This window comes from Thamnophis sirtalis, unplaced genomic scaffold, assembly GCF_051295495.1.
Source record: "Thamnophis sirtalis isolate CommonGarterSnake01/CBP01778 unplaced genomic scaffold, rThaSir2_p1.2 scaffold_3, whole genome shotgun sequence".
Lineage (NCBI taxonomy): Eukaryota > Metazoa > Chordata > Lepidosauria > Squamata > Natricidae > Thamnophis > Thamnophis sirtalis.
The window spans coordinates 162,866,045-162,886,389 of record NW_028261383.1 but is presented as its reverse complement, the minus strand read 5'-3'; the positions used below and the strand labels follow the sequence as shown (position 1 = coordinate 162,886,389).

Below are 20,345 nucleotides of genomic sequence, written 5' to 3'. Positions count from 1 at the left end.
GTAGCATTGGATAGGTAGCAATGAAGGCCTCGGAAAAAATATCCAGTTGCCTTGATGCATCTATAGTTAAAATCAGAAGAATGCATGCAGTGGCTTTCCATGTGATGCTGTAGGGTAGAAAGACTATTGATGTTTGTGAACTTTGGTGTTAGAGAGAAGATTCCTAAGAACACCATGGATTGCCATGAAAACAATTCAATCCAAGAGTTCTCACTTGAGGTGGACATGCTGTGGCTCAAACTATCTCCTTTTGGACACATTATGCAAAGACCTATGTTTATAAAGAAGTCCATAATGCTGGCGCATGGGCAACCAGCAGCAAGGTGGATGAACTCAATTACAAGCCATGATGGAGGTCCACTGTTGGAAGACTTGAAGAGGCAGGATCTCTCATCCACATGGATGAGAGAAGATACTCACTTGGCAGCTCATAAACAAACCAGTGAGCTCCTATTAAACAAATTTAATAACTGAAATACAGAGGAAGGTGTCTCTCCCTTTCTTAGTCTTTAGATTTATTTAATTCAGGTCACCAACTCAGTATAGCTTACCTAGAGCAGAAAACCCAGTTTGGCCTAGAAGTTAAGGCATCAGACTAGAAACCAGGAATCTGTGTTTTACCCTTGTTTTAAGAGTGTAATCTAGCTGGGTGACTTTTGATCAGTCACTCAATTTCAACTCAACCCACCTCACAGGAGTGTTGTGTTGAAAATAGGAGAAAAGCAGTAAAGGTAGCCTGTGATTTACAACAATTGACCTCAAAATTTATTTCTGTTGCTAAGGGAGACCTGCTAAGTGAGTTTAGCCCTGTTTTATAACCTTTCTTGAATCACTGCAATTGTTAAGTTAGTCACAGGGTTAACTGAATCTGACTTCCCTATTGACTTGGCTTGTCAGGTCACAAAAGATAATTAAGAGTCATTGTAACCATTATACCAGTGTTTCTCAACCCTGGCAACTTGAAGATGTCCGGACTTCAACTCCCAGAATTCCCCAACCAGTGAATTCCCCAGCCACTGCATTATACTGTCTGAGCTATTTGCTAAGGAGGGGGGGGGGGGTTGAATTTTGATCACATGACCACCAGGGTGCTGGGCCAATCTTTCCAGTGCCATGGCCACTAAACAAATTATTAGTCAAGAACTGTATTAGGTGTGTTCACAGCCTTGACTTAATTTATAAAATTGCTACAGGCAGGATTTTTTTAAAAACAAAATCTATTAAAAACTCAGCACCTGCAAGGTCAGATCTGGAAATCATCCTGTCAATCCATGAACCTTTTTGTACTTTTCCTGGCTAAATTCAGAATATCTTACTTTTAAAAGGATATCATGTTATTAGAGATAAACATTTGTGCTATACAGCTTCACTGATTTTAACAATTGTGACCTATATTGTAATATGTTACTTTCCAGCAAATATATTTTAAGAGCCTTATATTTGCATTTTATTAGTATAATGAAAAGCAACGTCCGAGGCAGACCCCAAGTTTCAAGCCTTAAATTAAGAAGGACACAAAGAAAGCAGCGACTTAAAACTCTTTCAGGAGAAAGTGGATGGCTCTGAAAAGAGCCTTTGGGGTTTCTGTATCGCCTTACTGCGCAGTGCAGCCGCCGCCTCACTTGGAGCTGGTGTACTTGGTGACGGCCTTGGTGCCTTCGGACACGGCGTGCTTGGCCAGTTCGCCGGGCAGCAGGAGGCGCACGGCCGTCTGGATCTCCCGCGAGGTGATAGTGGAGCGCTTGTTGTAGTGGGCCAGGCGGGACGCCTCCCCCGCGATGCGCTCGAAGATGTCGTTGACGAAGGAGTTCATGATGCTCATGGCCTTGGAGGAGATGCCGGTGTCGGGGTGGACCTGCTTCAGCACCTTGTAGACATAGATGGAGTAACTTTCCTTCCTGGTCTTACGACGCTTCTTGTCGCCTTTCTTTTGAGTCTTGGTCACCGCTTTCTTCGACCCCTTCTTGGGCGCGGGAGCAGATTTCGCCGGTTCAGGCATTGCGAATGAATCACTTAATAAAGGCTGATAAGAACAGGAACTCTCCGGAGTTTCTTCTCGTCAGAAGACCTAGACGCTCCGAATATCTCAAGCACAACTGAAACAAGTTCAGCCTCCGTCTTCCCACTATTTAAAGGACTCCTATGCAAATTAGGGTAGCTGCACTCCACCGTTCTCATTGGTTGGGTGTATCACCGCTCGCTCGCGCTCTGCGCACGTAGATGCAAATTAGCAGGGCTGCGATACCATGGTTCCTATTGGAAGGGGTCGATTTCAACTCGCTCGATTGGTTAGGTTGGCAAACCTGCCTTCGTATTGGTTAAGAGGGCCTGACGGCGGAGCAGCCAATCAAACCGTGCAATCTCAAACCTCGCAAAGGCATAAAAGGCCCCCAGTTCGCTCCTTTCCAATCACTGCCGGTCTGTGTTGGGCGTCTGGTGTGTTGTATTTGACTTAGGAACGACGTCATGTCTGGTCGCGGCAAGCAGGGAGGCAAGGCGAGAGCCAAGGCGAAGTCTCGTTCTTCCCGTGCCGGACTCCAGTTCCCGGTCGGTCGTGTCCACCGCCTGCTACGCAAAGGGAACTACGCCGAGCGGGTGGGTGCCGGCGCTCCCGTCTACCTGGCGGCCGTGTTGGAATATCTCACGGCGGAAATCCTGGAGTTGGCCGGCAACGCTGCTCGGGATAACAAGAAGACTCGCATCATCCCCCGTCACCTGCAGCTCGCCATTCGCAACGACGAAGAGCTCAACAAACTCCTGGGGAAAGTGACCATCGCCCAAGGGGGCGTGTTGCCCAATATCCAAGCAGTCCTTTTGCCCAAGAAGACGGAAAGCCACAAAGCGAAAGGAAAATAGAAATCGCTCTGGAGAAAAGGAACATTGAATTTCAAACCCAAAGGCTCTTTTCAGAGCCACCTACAATTTCAAGTAAGGAGCTGAGTCTTGGTGTCAAATAAGTTTTTTTTTTCCTTTTCAGATCCAAAGCATCCTGGGGCCTAGCCCTTACCTGCCCCAGGGTTTGCCTATGATCGCGAAGATTGCTTTATCGGGCAGATTTAGAAAAGCCACCTGTTACTATACAGAAGGCTTCAGCTGTTACATTCCAAGCACCCACCGCTTAACTTATAAAAGCGTGAGAATGGGGAGGCAATCTTGACAAATCGCCGCATCCGGCGGGATTATTCAAACGGCATTTTCTACATTTAATGTAAAATTAGGATCCCATTACACTCACCAAAGGGCACTTAACGTAGGACCCCCCTTTCTTCAGTATTAAATCATTTTTTTAAAAAAAATAAGCCGCTGTTGAGACTTTTAAAGGTTTGTGTATGTATATATAGAAACATCTTAGGGACCTAGAACAGTGATCTCATGGCTTCATGATACAATTTTACGTTTGGAAAAAGCAAATGTTTGGAAAAAGCTCCTGCGTGGAGCTTTCATGGCCGCTTCCATCCAGATTTTGGGAACAACGCGGAAATAGTTGTTTTCCTAGTCTCTACTTTTTGGCCTTTTCTAGCCCCCGATCTTGATTGATATTTAGAGACCACCCGAAGTACCGTGCGTATGCCAGCGGAAGATAATGAAAATATATAAGGTCGCGACTAATCAGTTACTAAACCATTTACATAACAAGTGCTTAAAATGAAACGGAAAAAAATATATAATGGAATAAACTCTTGCAATACAAGTTTAGATGCTCTCCCAGTTTAGGCAATATAGGAATACACAATGAGTTTAATGGTGACGTGTTTATCTTGGTGTAAAATACACCAATACACAAAAAAGTGACTTTGTAGTGTTCCCCCTTCTCTCCCAGTTTAGGCAATATAGGAATACACATTGAGTTTAATGGCGACGTGTTTATCTTGGTGTAAAATACACCAATACACAAAAAAGTGACTTTGTAGTGTTCTCCCTTCTCGTTTCTCCCTACGACAACCCTGCGAGGTAGGTCGGGCTGATCCCAATCACTCATACATTTCTGTGGCTGAGGGATTAGTTCCCGGGTCTCATTGGTGCCACACGCTGGTTACCATCCACTACTGCTAAAAACATTTTCACCAATTCAAAATTAGAGCAACACTTTTGCACATTATATTCGTCCGCGCTAATGAAGATGAATATACCAAAAATACCGTAAAGAATTTTAAAATCTGGGTTTAAAAAAATATGGAGAACTAGCCTACAGAAAGACATTTTAAAAACCCTCCAATTCCTTTTTGCCATCTATCGGCGGTCCGGATTTTTGCAGCTCAGAAAGGGACATTTCAAGATATTATTTGTGAGAACACTTACTGTCCAGAGCTGAAAGATTTGACTGTCCTATTGCTGACGTAACCATTCGAATACAAAAGAGGCAAAGAGATGAAAGAGCGAAACATTGTAGCCAATCCCTTCCAAGCCCGGGAAATTCGAACGTACTCAGCCAATCAAAAGAGGAGGACTCCGCTATAAATATACTCAGCCTTCAAGCGTCTAGCCTGTTTTCTGGTTTCGTCTTCATCGGGATCGCTTGCTCTATAGGCGAACAATGGCCCGTACTAAACAGACTGCTCGGAAGTCTACCGGAGGAAAAGCTCCTCGCAAGCAGTTGGCTACCAAGGCTGCCCGGAAAAGCGCTCCAGCCACCGGTGGGGTGAAAAAGCCTCATCGTTACCGCCCCGGCACTGTCGCCTTAAGAGAAATCCGTCGTTACCAGAAATCGACCGAGCTGCTCATCCGTAAGCTCCCCTTCCAGCGCTTGGTCAGAGAAATCGCCCAAGATTTCAAGACCGATCTCCGTTTCCAGAGCTCCGCTGTGATGGCCCTGCAGGAAGCCAGCGAGGCTTACCTCGTGGGCCTCTTCGAAGATACCAACCTGTGCGCCATCCACGCCAAGAGGGTGACGATTATGCCGAAAGATATCCAGCTGGCGCGCCGCATCCGCGGGGAGAGGGCTTAAGTGGTCTCTCGCCAGTTGCGCAAAGCGCAACAAAGCAATCCAAAAGGCTCTTTTAAGGGCCACCCACGTATATCAAGGAAAGGGCTGCTGCTTTGCTTCTGCTGAAAACGGCCACGCGGTTTACAGCACGTGTGGACTTTCTTCAAAAAAAGATACCAAGAGATTTCATTGTAGGAAAACATGGGTGCATATAATTATGTAGCTAGAAGGAAGAAAAGTTTTTTTAAAAAATGAAAGACATCTTGATAAATCTAAACTAACTAAACTAAAGGATAAAACTATAGTTTTGCTTCTTCAGGTCAGGTTTGTAAAGATTTTAGTTTGATTCCCATATTTGAATAGCATACACCAATTGCAATTAAAATGTTTGTAAACATGTTTTAAATAACTGTCTTTTTATGCTAGTGTTGGACAGTCTATTTGAGACGGTTTGAATTTTGACCTGTATTCTGCCCAGACAGCTACTGTGGGAGATTTTCATTTTCCCAGAATAACTTAATCTGATGGGCAAAGTTTGTTGGATACATTAATTCATAGGAATTAAACTGTATATATGTAATTGCATTATCTTTGTAGATATGCCATACACTTAAAATAAAATTCGTAGGAATTATGTTTCCAGGATTTTTACTATTATCAGCAAGAGCTGTGTGCTATGTGATGATACTTTCCCTTGTAGGGTGTTTCTTTTTTATTAAGAATTTTAAAATCCTGATTATGGAGAATTATGTAAGTGATTTATATCCACAGACACACACACACCCCCAATGCCTACCTGAGACAGCAGCTTTATCACCTCAAATATCCATACCATCCAGGATTTGTACTTTTATCAGTAACCAATAAGTTGTTGCTTAGCTCAAAATCAGACGATGTGCAGACTGGCCATTCTTGTTTCTACAGTGCTATTCTGTCCATGCTGGCTGCACTTAGCAGCCTTGATTGAAAAATATGGGCAAATTGGCAGTCCACCATCAATGAATTTGTTGGAAAGTTGGCCTGCTTTTTAGAAGCACTTGCATTTCATTTAATGGACTTTTGGAGCTCTCATAACAGGAGATTATGCAGGTGATAGAAAATTTGGAGCCATCTTTTGGATACAACTTTGGCTCATGGATTAGGGACGCGGTGACTCATTGGCTAAGACGCTAAGCTTGTTGATCAGACATGTCGGCACTTTGAATCCCTAGTGCCGCATAACACAGTGAGCTCCCGTTACTTATCCCAGCTTCTACCAACCTAGCAGTTCGAAAGCACGTAAAAATACAAGTAGAAAAATAGGGACCACCTTTGGTGGGAAGGTAACAGTGTTCCATGCGCCTTCAATGTTTAGTCATGCCGGCCACATGACCACAGAGACATCTTTGGACTGAGCTGGCTCTTCAGCTTTGAAATGGAGATGAGCACCGCCCCCTAGAGTCAGGAATAACTAGCACATATGTGCGAGGGAAACCTTTACCTTACCTTGGCACATGGAACATAAGGCCTTTGAAGCTGCTGCTTCCTCCCCTCCTTCAGAAGACTAAAGCATTTCAGCGTGTTCAGAGGATCTGCTTGAAAGAATGGGAGAGGTTCTAAACCCCTTCTTCTATCTTCCCTTAAGGGTTTCCCATTTGAACTAACTATAGAAAACCAAAATTCAAATAAGGAGAAAACCAAAGACATATAACTCAGATATACTCTATAAGGGACTCTATAATTACAGGATAGCACAGGAGGACTGTTTTGAAAGTGTTGGAAGAAATATCCATCTGGTTCAGTTCCAGGCTGGGAGAAAGGCACTGGCAACATGAGGGCTGATGGGAAAGAGAGTTTAATGATGAACAGAACCACCAGCAGTCCTGACTCAGCTGACCAGTTGGTTTGAAGAGTATGTGGATTGTAATAGTTTTTTTTCTACAGCATTTTGTAAACCAGAGACTTCTTTTGTGTATTTTGTTATTTGATTGTAATTTGTTTGTCTCAGGAAAGCAATGAGTCTAAAGTGCTGACTTCCTTGCATTTTTAATCTTGTTTAACAAATGTAATTAGTCCTAGATGCTGGTTTCCTTGGGGTTTTAATCCTGTCTTGAATGGATTACCAAACCTGCATTTTTAAAAGGTGGGCTCCTCTAGTATTTTGGGGGCTATTAAGAAAGACAATCTGTTTTCTGCCTCAAAAAACCCCCCATGTTTCTCCATTTCTCATTTAGCAGAATATAATATTCTGTTTTTTAAAAAACATTTCTCAACTATTTCATTCTTCTGGGGTGGGGTGCTAACTTTCTACAAAAGGAAATGTAAATCAGATGAGCTGCCAGCCCAGCTTGTTGAGTGTAAACATGTGATTTTCCTATTGTCTCACCCATCCCCAGAAAATGACTATTGCTTGTCTTCAGCAGACATGCGTCGAGGTACTGTTCACAATTTATCTTTGCTTTGAGAAAAGGCAGAGAGAGACCTTCACATCTTGTTCTTTTCTGGGGTGGGGGTTTCTTAAAAACAATACTGAAGGAGGTTGTTGTGGAAAATTCAGTCCAGAGCAAAAGAGGACCCCAAACAAAGCATTTTTTTAAAAAAATAGAACTACAATGCAGGAAAGATTGAGAGCAAAATAAGAAGGGGACGATAGAGAATGAGGTGGCTGGATGGAGTTACCAAAGCAGTAGGCGTGAGCTTAAATGGACTCCAGACAGTGGTGGGTTTCAAAAAAATTTCAAACCTACTCTGTGGGTGTCACCTCCTTTGTGGGAGTGGCTTGCCAGCCATGTGACCTGGTGGGAGTGGCTTGCCGGCCATGTGTTTTCTCTCTCTCTCTCTCTCTCTCTCTCTCTCTCTCTCTCTCTCTCTCTCTCTCTCTCTCTCTCTGTCCCTTTTCCCTTTTTTTCTTTCATCTCTCTCTCTTTTCTTTCTTTTTTCTTTATTTATTTCTTCCTCTCTTTCTCTGTGTGAGTCTGTCTGTGTGTGTGTGTGTGTGTGTGTGTGTGTGTGTGTGTCAGTGGTGGGTTTCAAAAACTTTTGGAACCTCTTCTGTAGGTGTGGCCTGCTTTCTGGGTCCACTGGTGGAAACTCTTCTAACCGGTTCAGTAGATTTGACAAATCGGTTCTACCGAACTGGTGCGAACTGGTAGCAACCCACCTCTGACTCCAGAGGATGGTAGAGGACAGGAAGGCCTGGAGGAACATTGTCCATGGGGTCACAATGGGTTGAACATGACTTCTCTACTAACAACAACCACAACAATGCAGGAAATCCTATTGATTTGGTGGCTAATTTTGAGGAAGCCAAATAGATTTTTGTTCTATCTACCTGTTGTTAATTTCTATTGTTAAGCAAAGCAGCCCTTTCAGGAGCAAGGACTGAACTGAACAAACCCATTGATAAAAGGCATGGAAAGCTGAGGTCATCTGCTGGGATGGAGGAGGAGGGAAGATTAGGGTGTCTCACCTGACTCCTTACTATGTTGTAACTCCTTTGTTAGGACTGCCCTTGAGCTGTGCTGTGAATTGGTGAGGCGGCTTCTATCCTTTGGTGCAGATGGGATTGCAGGGGGCTTTGTTTGGAGGGGCAAAAAGAGTCAATCTGGGTCTGATAAGATTAGGTAAAAAGAGGGCCTCTGGTCATGACAGACATAAAAAGAATGCAGCCTCTATTTTATTTGTTAGATCTATTCATATCACCAACCATCTCAAATTCATGATTATATTCTCTACCACAAGTCTCTACAATTCAGATTCTAAACATTGATTTACAAATGGGAATGTCTCAAGCCTATTTAATATATTATTTTCCTGATGCCAGAAATGATTCACTTCCTTTTAACTCTGTATTTTGCACAGGCCTGGAATTTCCCAAGGCTTAATCAGAAGCTGGGTTGGGATAGAAGGATCAACCTTGTTGTGCCAAATCTTGCCCTGTTGCATTCCTATCAATAGCTGCAGTGATGCTCCTAATTCATTTCACAAAAGTGGAAAGAAGCTTGGCAAACAAAGGAGCAAATCTGAGTGTAGGACTTTAATGTCAGTTTCAATAACATTTCTTGGCTAGAATTCTTTAATCCTAAAATCATAACCCACAAGAGGGTATGTAACTCTATGACCTGTCCTTACATTTGCAACTTTCAGAGGGCTGTAAAGCTGAAGATCCACAGCACGAATGTAGGTTCACTTAGAGACTGCTTCTCGCTAGTCCCAAGTGTGACCACTAAACAAGGGGAAGTTGCATTTTCATCTGATAAATTTGGAGTGGCAGGGGGATGCTCCGTAATAAAGGCCAAATTTGATTGGACTTACGTTGCTTACCAGACATTCTATCTACCATATAGGGAAGCATCATCCCTTCTTAGATGATTTTTGCAAACTTGTTTTCATTATTTTTTCCCCATACCCATCTTTCAACTACTTTTTATCACTTAAAAGCTTATTCAAGAGTGCATTAAAATAAAATGTATACATTTTACATTTATAGTGTAAAATAGCAATAGCAATAGCAGTTAGATTTATATACCGCTTCTTAGGGCTTTCAGCCCCCTCTAAGCGGTTTACAGAGTCAGCATATCACCCCCACAGTCTGGGTCCTCATTTCACCCACCTCGGAAGCAGGGGTGGGTTTCTCGCCCCGTTCCAACCGGTTCGGTTGGAACGGGGCCGGTGGCGTCCTCGTGCATGCGCGCAGCGCACGCATGCGTACTAGCGTCTGTGCAATGCTCCAGCTGCTCCTGGAGGATCACGCAGGCGCTGTATGCGTCCTGCGCATGCGTGGAAGCACAGAACTCATCAAAACTGGGTAAGGAACGCGGGCGGGCGGGTGGGCCCTTCGCCGTTCCCGGAAGTTACTTACTTCCGGGTTCGCCGACCAACCAGTTCGCGGGGACCGCCGCGAACCGGTTGAAATCCACCCCTGCTCGGAAGGATGGAAGGCTGAGTCAACCTTGAGCCAGTGAGATTAGAACCGCTGAACTGCAGATAACAGTCAGCTGAAGTGGCCTGCAGTAATGCACCCTAACCACTGCGCCACCTCGGCTCCACCCAAAATGTCCTCAAGAACTGACTGAGACAGCCACAATGATCTGAATTCCATGAGGGCAGAGCACATGTTGATATATTGCACATACTTCTCCATCCTCCAATTTCCTCCCCGCCCCCCAACTATCCCCCTTTTTAAAAAAAGGGTGGGCTAACTGGCTTTAGGTCAGGTTACCCCTCTAACTTTTCATGGCTGCGTATGGACCTGCTTCTTGCTCATTCTGAAAAACAAATAGCCTGGTGGAAGCTAAACCTTTTCTAGTGAATTTGAGAGTGTTTATTTGATTTAGTCCCATTTAGGCCACTTCAACACAACCCTTTTCAATAATACTGTTTTATTTACCGTACAGCTCCAAAAATAGGCTTAAGCTGGGGGACAAGGTGACTAGTACATTCCCAGGTGTGTTGTTATGGTGTTTTCCAACCTTAGCCCTGTCTGCCTGGTTGCCTGCCTTCCTTGGTTAATAAGGAACAAAAATCCCTCTGAAGACCAATTATTGGGGGGGTGGGGGAGAGGCGGAAGAGAACAAACCTTCATTAGCTTTGGAACTTTTCCACTCCAGTAATATCCAAATATCCAAACCTGTTGGGGTGTTGAAATGTACCATTTCCATGAAAACCGACCAATACCAGGTAAAGGGCTTACTGCCAAACCACATCCAAAGTCATAGGGCTTGAAGGAAACACAGCTCTGAGGATGGTAATTGAACATAACAATCTGATTTGATTCCTGCAACTAAAACACAAACACAGGGATCTCACTTGTGCAGGAGGTGAAGAACACCTTGGGAGACTTCATAGTGGTTGTTTTTCAGCTCATTCTTTTTTTATTTTTAATTTTTGCCTGATGACAAAAGTGAAGACACCCACTTAACTTTTCCCCATGGAGAATAACCACCACTCTTGTTTTTCTGAACTCAGAGAGCTGCTTTGAATACAGAATTAACTGAAGGATAATTTTATGTTTTTCTGTTTGGATGGTGCATGCCTGATCTTGTTGAATGTACCTACATGTTACATTCCACATTTTGGATACCCAATTTCAAGAGCTTTGAGCCATATTAGTGGCTGGTAAAATTGCCTCGTTACTGAAACTCTTCAGCACAGGCGGCCTTCCGCACAGAAATCAAACGTTTAACAAACTGGGTCGTTAAGAATCAGTTCTACCTAACAACACTTAAATCCCTCGGTGACCCAGATTCAAGTGGGCCTTCAGCCAGGCAGGATTTCGCCTTAGGAGTTCCCCCGCTAATTAATCCCACTTTGGGGAATAATGTGCGCAGATTATAACACATACAAATCAATGATCGGAATCACACTTAAGAACACGCTATAGCATTATTAAAAGCCGTTTGACGACTCGACTATTATTCGAAATGCTGGAGCAAGCAAATAAAAGATGTGATTTTCTAGGAGAGGAAGAGACGGCCAACTCTTTCTTAGAGGATGTAGGTGGCTCTAATAAGAGCCTTTGGGTTGAGTTCCGAAGCCCTTGCCCGGCGGGGCAACAACTGGTCACTTGCCTTTATGGCTTTCCGTCTTCTTGGGCAAGAGGACCGCTTGGATATTGGGCAACACGCCCCCTTGGGCGATGGTCACTTTCCCCAGGAGTTTGTTGAGCTCTTCGTCGTTGCGAATGGCGAGCTGCAGGTGACGGGGGATGATGCGGGTCTTCTTGTTATCCCGAGCAGCGTTGCCGGCCAACTCCAGGATTTCCGCCGTGAGATATTCCAGCACGGCCGCCAGGTAGACGGGAGCGCCGGCGCCCACCCGCTCGGCGTAGTTCCCTTTGCGCAGCAGGCGGTGGACACGACCGACCGGGAACTGGAGTCCGGCACGGGAAGAACGAGACTTGGCCTTGGCTCTCGCCTTGCCCCCTTGCTTGCCGCGACCAGACATGCTTTTTAAAGGAGTTGCTGTCTCTCTGGCGATCTCAAAGCTATTTCCTTCACTTTGGGGCTTGAAGTGATGAGGGACAATTTATGCCAGCCTCACCGTTTGAAAGCGGCACTTCTGATTGGCTGGCTGTGATGCCCATGCGCTTCAGCCAATGCAAAAGGAGTTTCTCGCCAGGACCAATTGAACAGAGAAACATTGCTTTCCCTCCAGTAGAAAAGAGGAAGCGAGGCCTACGATTTGCATGCACACCTTCGCCAGAGGTGATCTCGGAATGCTGCAGTAACAGGAAAAGCAACCTATATTTCATGGCAGCTGCGAATTTTTGAGTTGTGCAACTGCTGGGACTACCTTTTCTGGTATGCGAGGGAGCGCTGCAGGCTCTTGCACAAACCCTGTTTGTTGCCTTTATAATATGTAAAGCCAAGCTTGGCCGATTCTTTCCCTTTGGATATTCCCATTGCTGAAATGTCTATGGAGGCTCTCAATCATCCAGGTCAGTGGTCTCCAACCTTGGCAACTTTAAGACCTGTGGACTTCAACTCTCAGAGTTCCTCAGCCAGCAAAGCTGGCTGAGGAACTCTGGGAGTTGAAGTCCACAGGTCTTAAAGTTGCCAAGGTTGGAGACCACTGATCCAGGTCACGGTTGTCCCAAAGGTCCTTTTTTCCAAGAAGCAACTGGACTTTCTGGATTTCTTTGAAGATGTTTCACTTCTCATCCAAGAAGCAGAAGAGTTGAAGAAGTTTCTTGGATGAGAAGCGAAATGTTTTCAAAGAAAAAACAGTTGCCAGTTGCCTCTTAAAATACCTTTGGGATAGTGCTGAAATGCATTCTTAAAATGATTGCTGTCTTTCACTTCGAAAGTAATTGCATTCCAGAGACTAATATTACAATTTAGTGTTTCCTACCCTAGGCTCTGCAATGTGTGCACTTGTATTTAATTCTTTATTGCTTATTTTTTTATCTATACACTTCAAAATAATCTTAAGAAAAATACACTTGATTCCCTGGAGCCATGGCAATATATACATATTTGCTTTGCAGTTCTTTTGTAGCAAACTGCCTCATGCTGTGATCAGCTCCCGATCAATGGTTTGTTAGATTGTTACCCTTTTCAGCGGCTTGTTTTTATGCTTCTACATCCCACCTATGATTTTTCTGAAGAGAAACAACACAAGCAAAACTGTTAAAACCATTTTAAGAATCCCAACAGTTTTTTTATTCAATCACATTGCGTTTCTATTGCACATACAAGATATGTTTCAAAACAAAACAGCCATTTCTAGTGGCGTTTAAGGAGGGAGGCTAAAAGTCTGAAACATTGTATTTCCATAAAAGTGAGTTGACAATTTGGATAGTATTTTACAGCCTGCGAAACTACATATAAACCTTTGCAATTTGAAACGCATTGAGTTAACCATTAGTCATTCGTTGTTTTAAAACGAAGCCGAATCTTATTGGACAAGACTCTATGGCATCGCCCTATCAAATCGTAGCCTAATTGGAAGCGTGGGCTGTCCTTTCCCATCTTCGCGTTCTTCGCGACAGTTTTCCTTTTGGTCGGAAAGCAAACAATATAAACGTGGGCTAGAAGGCGAACAGCTCGTAGAGCGCAGGTTTGGTTAATCGACGAGATGTCTGGTCGTGGAAAAGGTGGAAAGGGTTTGGGAAAAGGGGGCGCTAAGCGCCACCGCAAAGTGTTGCGAGATAACATCCAGGGCATTACCAAGCCCGCTATCCGCCGTTTGGCTCGTCGTGGCGGAGTGAAGCGTATCTCCGGCTTGATCTACGAGGAGACTCGCGGGGTGCTGAAGGTCTTTCTGGAGAACGTTATCCGCGATGCCGTGACTTACACCGAGCACGCCAAGAGAAAGACCGTGACAGCCATGGATGTGGTCTATGCCTTGAAACGCCAAGGCCGTACCCTCTACGGATTCGGGGGTTAAATACTGCAACTTGATAGTTTTCAAAGTAAATCAAAAGGCCCTTTTAAGGGCCACCCACTGCCTCAGTAGAGAGCTGCAATCACTGTCACAAAACTGCCACTATGTGTTGTAAAAACTTGACATCCAATGAAGATGAACTGGACTTCCCTTTTATTACATACACGATACGAAAAAACCAGAAGACAAGTAACAGCTCTTTTTTGATGATGTGGGTGGCTCTTAAAAGAGCCTTTTGTGTTTTTTACACTGATGTTAAGAGGGGCAGCGTCTTCATTTGCCTTTGGCCTTGTGGCTCTCGGTCTTCTTTGGTAGCAGCACAGCTTGGATATTGGGCAATACTCCTCCCTGGGCAATAGTGACGCCTCCCAGTAGCTTATTGAGCTCCTCGTCGTTACGGACGGCCAACTGGAGGTGGCGAGGGATTATTCTAGTTTTCTTGTTATCCCGAGCAGCGTTGCCAGCCAGCTCCAGAATTTCAGCTGTCAGATATTCCAACACTGCAGCAAGGTAAACGGGGGCTCCGGCACCAACCCGCTCGGCATAGTTCCCTTTGCGAAGGAGGCGGTGGACTCGACCTACGGGAAATTGGAGCCCCGCACGAGACGAGCGGGATTTCGCTTTAGCTCTAGCTTTCCCTCCCTGCTTGCCACGGCCAGACATTGCGCCGCTGAGCTCTCGGCCCTCAGCTCAAACACAGAAGAAAAAATAAGATAGCAATTAAAGGAAGAGAAACCACCGACTCCTTTTATGCCCTCCTCGCGTCCGCCAGCGCCATCCCTGATTGGGCCAAACCTGTTACCAGGATTTTGGAACCAATGAGACGGCCAGCTCTCAAGGCGACCAGTAAAGAAGGGCAGGTACAGGGTCTGCCCAATAGAAATCCGGGCATTTTGCAGGGCTCTCATTTGCATGTGCGTGCGCAGGAGCGATGATATCAAAGCTCCTTCGGCCAATAACATCGTGATGCCTTGGCTCCTCTCATTTGCATAGAGAGACTATAAATACAGCGACGCGATCGTTTCCCCTTCTTCAGACTGACTTCTTGAGGGTTTTTTTTTGTTTGCCGTGCGAAGAAACAGTGAACGCTTATTCGCAATGCCTGAGCCGGCGAAATCCGCTCCCGCGCCCAAGAAGGGCTCGAAGAAAGCGGTGACCAAGACCCAAAAGAAGGGCGACAAGAAGCGTCGTAAGAGCAGGAAGGAAAGTTACTCCATCTATGTCTACAAGGTGCTGAAGCAGGTCCACCCCGACACCGGCATCTCCTCCAAGGCCATGAGCATCATGAACTCCTTCGTCAACGACATCTTCGAGCGCATCGCGGGGGAGGCGTCCCGCCTGGCCCACTACAACAAGCGCTCCACCATCACCTCGCGGGAGATCCAGACGGCCGTGCGCCTCCTGCTGCCCGGCGAACTGGCCAAGCACGCCGTGTCCGAAGGCACCAAGGCCGTCACCAAGTACACCAGCTCCAAGTGAGGCGGCGGCTGCGCTGCGCAGTAAGGCGATCCAGAAACCCCAAAGGCTCTTTTCAGAGCCATCCACTTCCCCGTGAAAGAGCTTGGTCTCAAAACTACTGTGTTTGTCTCTTATTTATTTTATCTATTAATCCCGCCCTAATTATTTTCATAAACGACTCGAGGCGAGAATCCTAATGTCCCCCCTTCCTCCTGTCAACACATAAATATTTCTTTTACAACACCGGTAAAAAGTCCACATAGTGTGCTTATATATGCTATTGTACGTTTTCCTTCTCAATGCAATAATTTTATGGGACGTTTACTTCTATTCCCGTTGTATCAGTGATCCTCCCCTCCCGATTAAGATTCTTGGCGCGCAATTATTTTAATATTCTTTTAGAGTTAACTTCACCGCTGCCTGCGTTTTGCGACCAATTGGCCCTTCCAATGCGCATCCACGTCCTTGAGACGAGAGAAAAAACGGCGTTCTTGAAATTTGAGCGCGCATAATTGCGCGCGGTTAACTTCTTCCCCGTTTATATACAGAATTGCAAAAAAGCTCGCACGACCGAAGAAATCTACTTTCTGGTCAGCGGGCCGCGAAATGATCTCAAAATACTGATTTTTTTTTTTTTTTTACGTGCGCTTTTTAAATCATGCAACGGAGGTTAGGTGGGTTATGTCCTTGGAGTTGAAAGACCACCTGAGCCAAACGGATGGCTGTATCGAAGAAGACAAGAGCCGATCTGCGATTCTGCATACTCCCATTTCTGGAGGAATGACACCCAGCTGAGCAGAAAGAACAATATAGCAAGTTTGTATATACTTGCCTTCAGTCCCCATAAAACACGCTTCTCCCGATGTTGTGCTAACAGCTTAATGTATGGTATGCAGCTCTTTTTATTGCCACCTAGTGGTGACCATCAGAACTAGTTTTCCGGCCTGTAGGTAGCATTGCCACTGTTGGCTTTCCTCTCTGTTAATATGTCCTTCTACATCTGAGAAGCAGTCAGATCTCTGACCAAAGCAAGAAAATCTAGCCAGCCAGGAGAAGGTAAATCAACACTTGGAGAAAATCTCTAACTCACCTCTGCAGCCTTCAGACATTCCTTGAGCTAGATTCTAGAGCATTGAGGTGGATCCTTGAATAGTTGTGTCTTAACTGAGTTTTAGGGGAGTTAGTGTCCTATGATGGATGTTTATGGAGATTCTGGGTCATCTGGTCATGGTTGTCCCAAAGGTGCTTTTTTTTTTCAAGAGGCAATTGGACTTCCTGGTTTTTCTTTTGAAAATGTTTCACTTCTTATCCAAGAAGCTGAAGAAGCTTCTTGGATAAGAAGTGAAATGTCTTCAAAGAAAAACCAGGAAGTCCAATTGCCTCTTGAAAAAAAAAAAAGCACCTTTGGAGTGTCCTATAATGAGGTGGTTATTTTCTGTGTTACAGGGGAAAAAATAACCACACAGGACTCCTCTTGAATGCACACCAGAGGTGGGTTCCTACCAGTTCGCACCTATTCGGTAGAACCGGTTAATCAAATCTACCGAACCGGTTAGAAGAGGTTCCACCAGTGGACCCGGAAAGCAGGCCACACCTACAGAAGAGGTTCCAAAATTTTTTGAAACCCATCACTGGTCCTTGGATATGATTATTCTACACTATCATGCTCATATTTATAAAACTCAGTACCTCTGTGAAAGGTAAGGATGACTACTGTGTTTGTGGTGCAATCAGAACATTGCGTGTGTTGAAGTTGTTTTAACGCAAGCCAAAGATGCCTTTTAAAAAACAAGTTTACATCATATTCTTATGCCTGCCAGTGCTGTGTGTGAGGTAATTTAAGGTGGTTCTGACAAGTGTCGTCGGCATCTTCATAACCCGTCACATGGGTGGCAAGCCACTCCCACAAAGGAGGCCACACCCACAGAGTAGGTTCGAACAATTTTTGAAACCCACCACTGATGCACACATACATTAATGCTCTTCCAGCAGTTCTGAAATTTGAGCAGAATTATTGGAATAAAGCTCTGCATCTGGGCAAGGAGTGACAAGGCCTGGGTCAAAGAAACGTACAGATAATTCTCTTACTTATGTCCACAATTGACACCAGAATATCCATTTCTAAGTAAGATGATTGGTAAGTGAGTTGATCCCAACTTTGCAACCTCTTTGTCATGGTTGTTCACTGCAGTTGTTAAGTGAAACATTCAGTCATTAAGCCAATCTCGCTTCCCCTACTAACTTTGGGAAGTTCAGAAATAGCAATCACATGATCCCGGGATGCTGCAATCATCAGGAATACATGCCACTTGCCAAGTGCCCAAATTTTGATCATGTGACTGTGAGGATGCTGTGATGGTTGTAAGTATGAGGGCTGGTTGCAAATAATTTTATTTTTCAGTGCCGTTGTAAAGGAACACTAAACAAATGTCGGTCTACCTTTCATGCTAATTTTAGGCTGACTGGAACATCCTAGAGCCCATCAAAGGTACTGTAAATCAAAGAATGAACATAATGCAAAAGAAATACCGTAATCATTTTTGTTCCACCTTTTTCTCCTTTTCCTTTTCTTTTTCTCTCTTTCTCAACGGGGTTGATTTTAATCAATGAAAAAGTAATGGAAAGGAGAGAAAGAAATATGTTGTTATATCTGTGCAGCTAAGGCAATAATTCCTCATCTTGATTTTCTACAATCCAGTAAACAAAACATAGGATTCTGCTTCTAGGTTTGCAGTGTAAAATTTGGGGTGTGGTCTTCAACAATATATGAGAGAATTTTCAATGAAGCAAATAATAATAAGACTCGGGTAAAGTCAAAAAGTGCAAACCCTCTATTCTGCCGACAATCAGTATTTTGCAGCCTAATTCCACTTGCATATTCTGGGATGCTCTATAGCAGTGATCTCCAACCTTGGCAACTTTACAACTTGTGGACTTCAACTCTCAGAATTCTGGGAGTTTCAATCCACAAGTCGTAAAGTTGCCAAGGACAACTTCCCATATGCTGCCTAAACTTCACCAATGGTTCAAAGAAACATATTGAGTCAAAAATTACTTGCTTTGGATTTTTTGAAGGCCCTCCTTTTTCCAGGAAGTGCATAGTATTTCATGAACCCATATTTCAGCAATGTACTGGTAAGGCTAGTAAGAACTCCAGCAGCTTCCCTGTTGGCTGGTTGGCCAACAGTAACTGTAACTTGTTTGCTGTAATCAATCAGTCATTTCAAAATTATTTAAAAAAGGGAACTGGTTTTATCAGCCACTCTTTGTTTGCCAACTATTTTTCTTGGAAGACAAAGTATGTACCAGTCAGTTGATTGGGCTTAGGTGTTCCCTGACAGGAGTGACTGAATAAACTTAGTATAGCCATGAGTGGGTCTCTTTAGAGCTAAATATAACCCCCATTGTTAGTTGACTTGGTCAATTCTTTTTAGTGTTCCCACAGCACTGTCTCATTTAAATATGCCAGAGAAACAAGCCTCTGTCAATCTTTTATTATCTATGTCAGTTAAGCATAGGGCTAGATGGCAACAAAGAGATAAAGGAATTTGCTGCTGCCATTTGGTGGTATTCTGGATTTTTGCAGCACAGATATAGTACCTCAGCCTCTGCATATAAAAACTGAAAACTTGGAGTTTCCCCTCTTCTTTCCCTAAACTTGATTAGGCTCTCACATTACAGAGGCTCCTTAGTATTAGAACTTAGACATATATACCAGTGGTGGGTTCCTACCGGTTTGGAACCAGCAGCAACCTAGGTCTGCCGTGCCCCCAAACTGGTTCGCCACCACCATCTCTTTTTTTTTTTGTTCTACGCATGCACAGACCAATTCTGTTGCACTGTGCATGCACGTGCAGCACGCATCAACTGCGCATGCGCAAAGCTCACACATGAGCGAACCGGCAGTAGTGCCCGCTGGAACCCACCCCTGGTATATATAATGCTTCAGAGTGCTTTACAACCCTCTCTAACTGTTTTACAGAGTCAGCTTATTGCCCCCAACAATCTAGGTCCTCATTTTACCAACCTCTGAAGGATGAAAGGCTGAGTCATCCTTGAGCTGGTGAGGCTCGAACTGCTGGCAGTCAGCAAAATTAACCTGCAATACTGCATTTTAGCCACTGCGCCATCACAGCTACACTACTGTGGGAAATTGGATGATCCAACTGGGTCAAGCCTGGCCAGCTTTTGAAACAAGCACTCCAGTTGGGTTCTGCAGTCTTTGAGTTGTTCATCACAGAACATAGCTGAAGCCTTGGGATCAGAAATGGTATTCAGCAGGTAGCGGAAATTTTGAGTAGTTCAGAGAACTGGTAAATAGCATCTCTGACTGGCCCCGCCCCCATCTAGTCTCTGCCTCCCGAGTCCCAGCTGATCGGGAGGAAATGGGGATTTTGCAGTAACCTTCCCCTGGAATGGGGAGGGAATGGAGATTTGCAGTGTCCTTCCCCTGCCATGCCAACCTAGCCATGCTCACAGAACCGGTAGTAAAAAAAAAATGAATCCCACCACTGCTTGGGGTGCACTGTTTCCTTGAGAAGACCTGGCAGGGTAGGAAAAGGACTTCACTATAGCTAGCTCTATAGTTGGATATAGTTGAAAGATTATATTAGATAGATATAGATGTAGATGTAGATATAGATAGCAATAGCAATAGCAATAGCAGTAGACTTATATACCGCTTCATAGGGCTTTCAGCCCTCTCTAAGCAGTTTACAGAGAGTCAGCATATTGCCCCCAACAATCTGGGTCCTCATTTTACCCACCTCGGAAGGATGGAAGGCTGAGTCAACCCTGAGCCGGTGAGATTTGAACCGCTGACCTGCTGATCTAGCAGTAGCCTGCAGTGCTGCATTTAACCACTGCGCCACCTCAGATATAGATATAGATATATAAACTGCTATGGTAGTGTCTCACAACCTGATACCCTTCTGATATAGTGGACTACAATCCCATTATGACAAATCAACATAGCATAGTTGCAAGAAATAATGAAAGTTATATATGGCCAATCAGTGATCATTCAAAGTAATGACAGACCCTCAGAAAGGTACTTTCAACAAAGATTTAAAGTTCCAACACTCCTCCCCCTCCCAGC

At 44.5% G+C, this 20,345-nt stretch overlaps 7 protein-coding genes across 7 annotated transcripts; 4 read left to right on the top strand and 3 right to left on the bottom strand.

Moving 5' to 3' along the window:
- Positions 1–1,423: 1,423 nt before the first annotated feature.
- LOC148048291 (histone H2B 8) lies at positions 1,424–2,086 on the bottom strand. The gene has a single exon (XM_087710657.1). The coding sequence runs from the start codon at positions 1,997–1,999 to the stop codon at positions 1,619–1,621; it is 381 nt and encodes a 126-aa protein (XP_087566783.1). The 5' UTR covers positions 2,000–2,086; the 3' UTR covers positions 1,424–1,618.
- A 335-nt stretch (positions 2,087–2,421) lies between these two features.
- Positions 2,422–2,859, top strand: LOC106556663 (histone H2A type 2-C). Its single transcript, XM_014075641.2, has one exon. It carries the CDS (start codon positions 2,467–2,469, stop codon positions 2,854–2,856), a length of 390 nt encoding a protein of 129 aa, XP_013931116.1. The 5' UTR covers positions 2,422–2,466; the 3' UTR covers positions 2,857–2,859.
- Positions 2,860–4,534: 1,675 nt separating this feature from the next.
- H3-4 (H3.4 histone, cluster member) lies at positions 4,535–5,568 on the top strand. Its single transcript, XM_014059843.2, has one exon. The coding sequence runs from the start codon at positions 4,535–4,537 to the stop codon at positions 4,943–4,945; it is 411 nt and encodes a 136-aa protein (XP_013915318.1). The 3' UTR covers positions 4,946–5,568.
- Positions 5,569–11,324: 5,756 nt separating this feature from the next.
- On the bottom strand, positions 11,325–11,852 carry LOC148048290 (histone H2A type 2-C-like). The gene has a single exon (XM_087707898.1). The coding sequence runs from the start codon at positions 11,846–11,848 to the stop codon at positions 11,465–11,467; it is 384 nt and encodes a 127-aa protein (XP_087564024.1). The 5' UTR covers positions 11,849–11,852; the 3' UTR covers positions 11,325–11,464.
- A 1,620-nt stretch (positions 11,853–13,472) lies between these two features.
- On the top strand, positions 13,473–13,886 carry LOC148048289 (histone H4). Its single transcript, XM_087710655.1, has one exon. The coding sequence runs from the start codon at positions 13,481–13,483 to the stop codon at positions 13,790–13,792; it is 312 nt and encodes a 103-aa protein (XP_087566781.1). The 5' UTR covers positions 13,473–13,480; the 3' UTR covers positions 13,793–13,886.
- A 113-nt stretch (positions 13,887–13,999) lies between these two features.
- Positions 14,000–14,718, bottom strand: LOC106543762 (histone H2A type 2-C). The gene has a single exon (XM_014059839.2). It carries the CDS (start codon positions 14,450–14,452, stop codon positions 14,063–14,065), a length of 390 nt encoding a protein of 129 aa, XP_013915314.1. The 5' UTR covers positions 14,453–14,718; the 3' UTR covers positions 14,000–14,062.
- Positions 14,719–14,822: 104 nt separating this feature from the next.
- Positions 14,823–15,362, top strand: LOC148048288 (histone H2B 5). Its single transcript, XM_087710654.1, has one exon. The coding sequence runs from the start codon at positions 14,888–14,890 to the stop codon at positions 15,266–15,268; it is 381 nt and encodes a 126-aa protein (XP_087566780.1). The 5' UTR covers positions 14,823–14,887; the 3' UTR covers positions 15,269–15,362.
- The last annotated feature ends 4,983 nt before the right edge of the window (positions 15,363–20,345 follow it).

Bases quoted from the DNA above. Each gene is read 5' to 3' on its own strand.
- LOC148048291 (XM_087710657.1), bottom strand. From the start codon at position 1,999: ATGCCTGAACCGGCGAAATCTGCTCCCGCGCCCAAGAAGGGGTCGAAG.
- LOC106556663 (XM_014075641.2), top strand. From the start codon at position 2,467: ATGTCTGGTCGCGGCAAGCAGGGAGGCAAGGCGAGAGCCAAGGCGAAG.
- H3-4 (XM_014059843.2), top strand. From the start codon at position 4,535: ATGGCCCGTACTAAACAGACTGCTCGGAAGTCTACCGGAGGAAAAGCT.
- LOC148048290 (XM_087707898.1), bottom strand. From the start codon at position 11,848: ATGTCTGGTCGCGGCAAGCAAGGGGGCAAGGCGAGAGCCAAGGCCAAG.
- LOC148048289 (XM_087710655.1), top strand. From the start codon at position 13,481: ATGTCTGGTCGTGGAAAAGGTGGAAAGGGTTTGGGAAAAGGGGGCGCT.
- LOC106543762 (XM_014059839.2), bottom strand. From the start codon at position 14,452: ATGTCTGGCCGTGGCAAGCAGGGAGGGAAAGCTAGAGCTAAAGCGAAA.
- LOC148048288 (XM_087710654.1), top strand. From the start codon at position 14,888: ATGCCTGAGCCGGCGAAATCCGCTCCCGCGCCCAAGAAGGGCTCGAAG.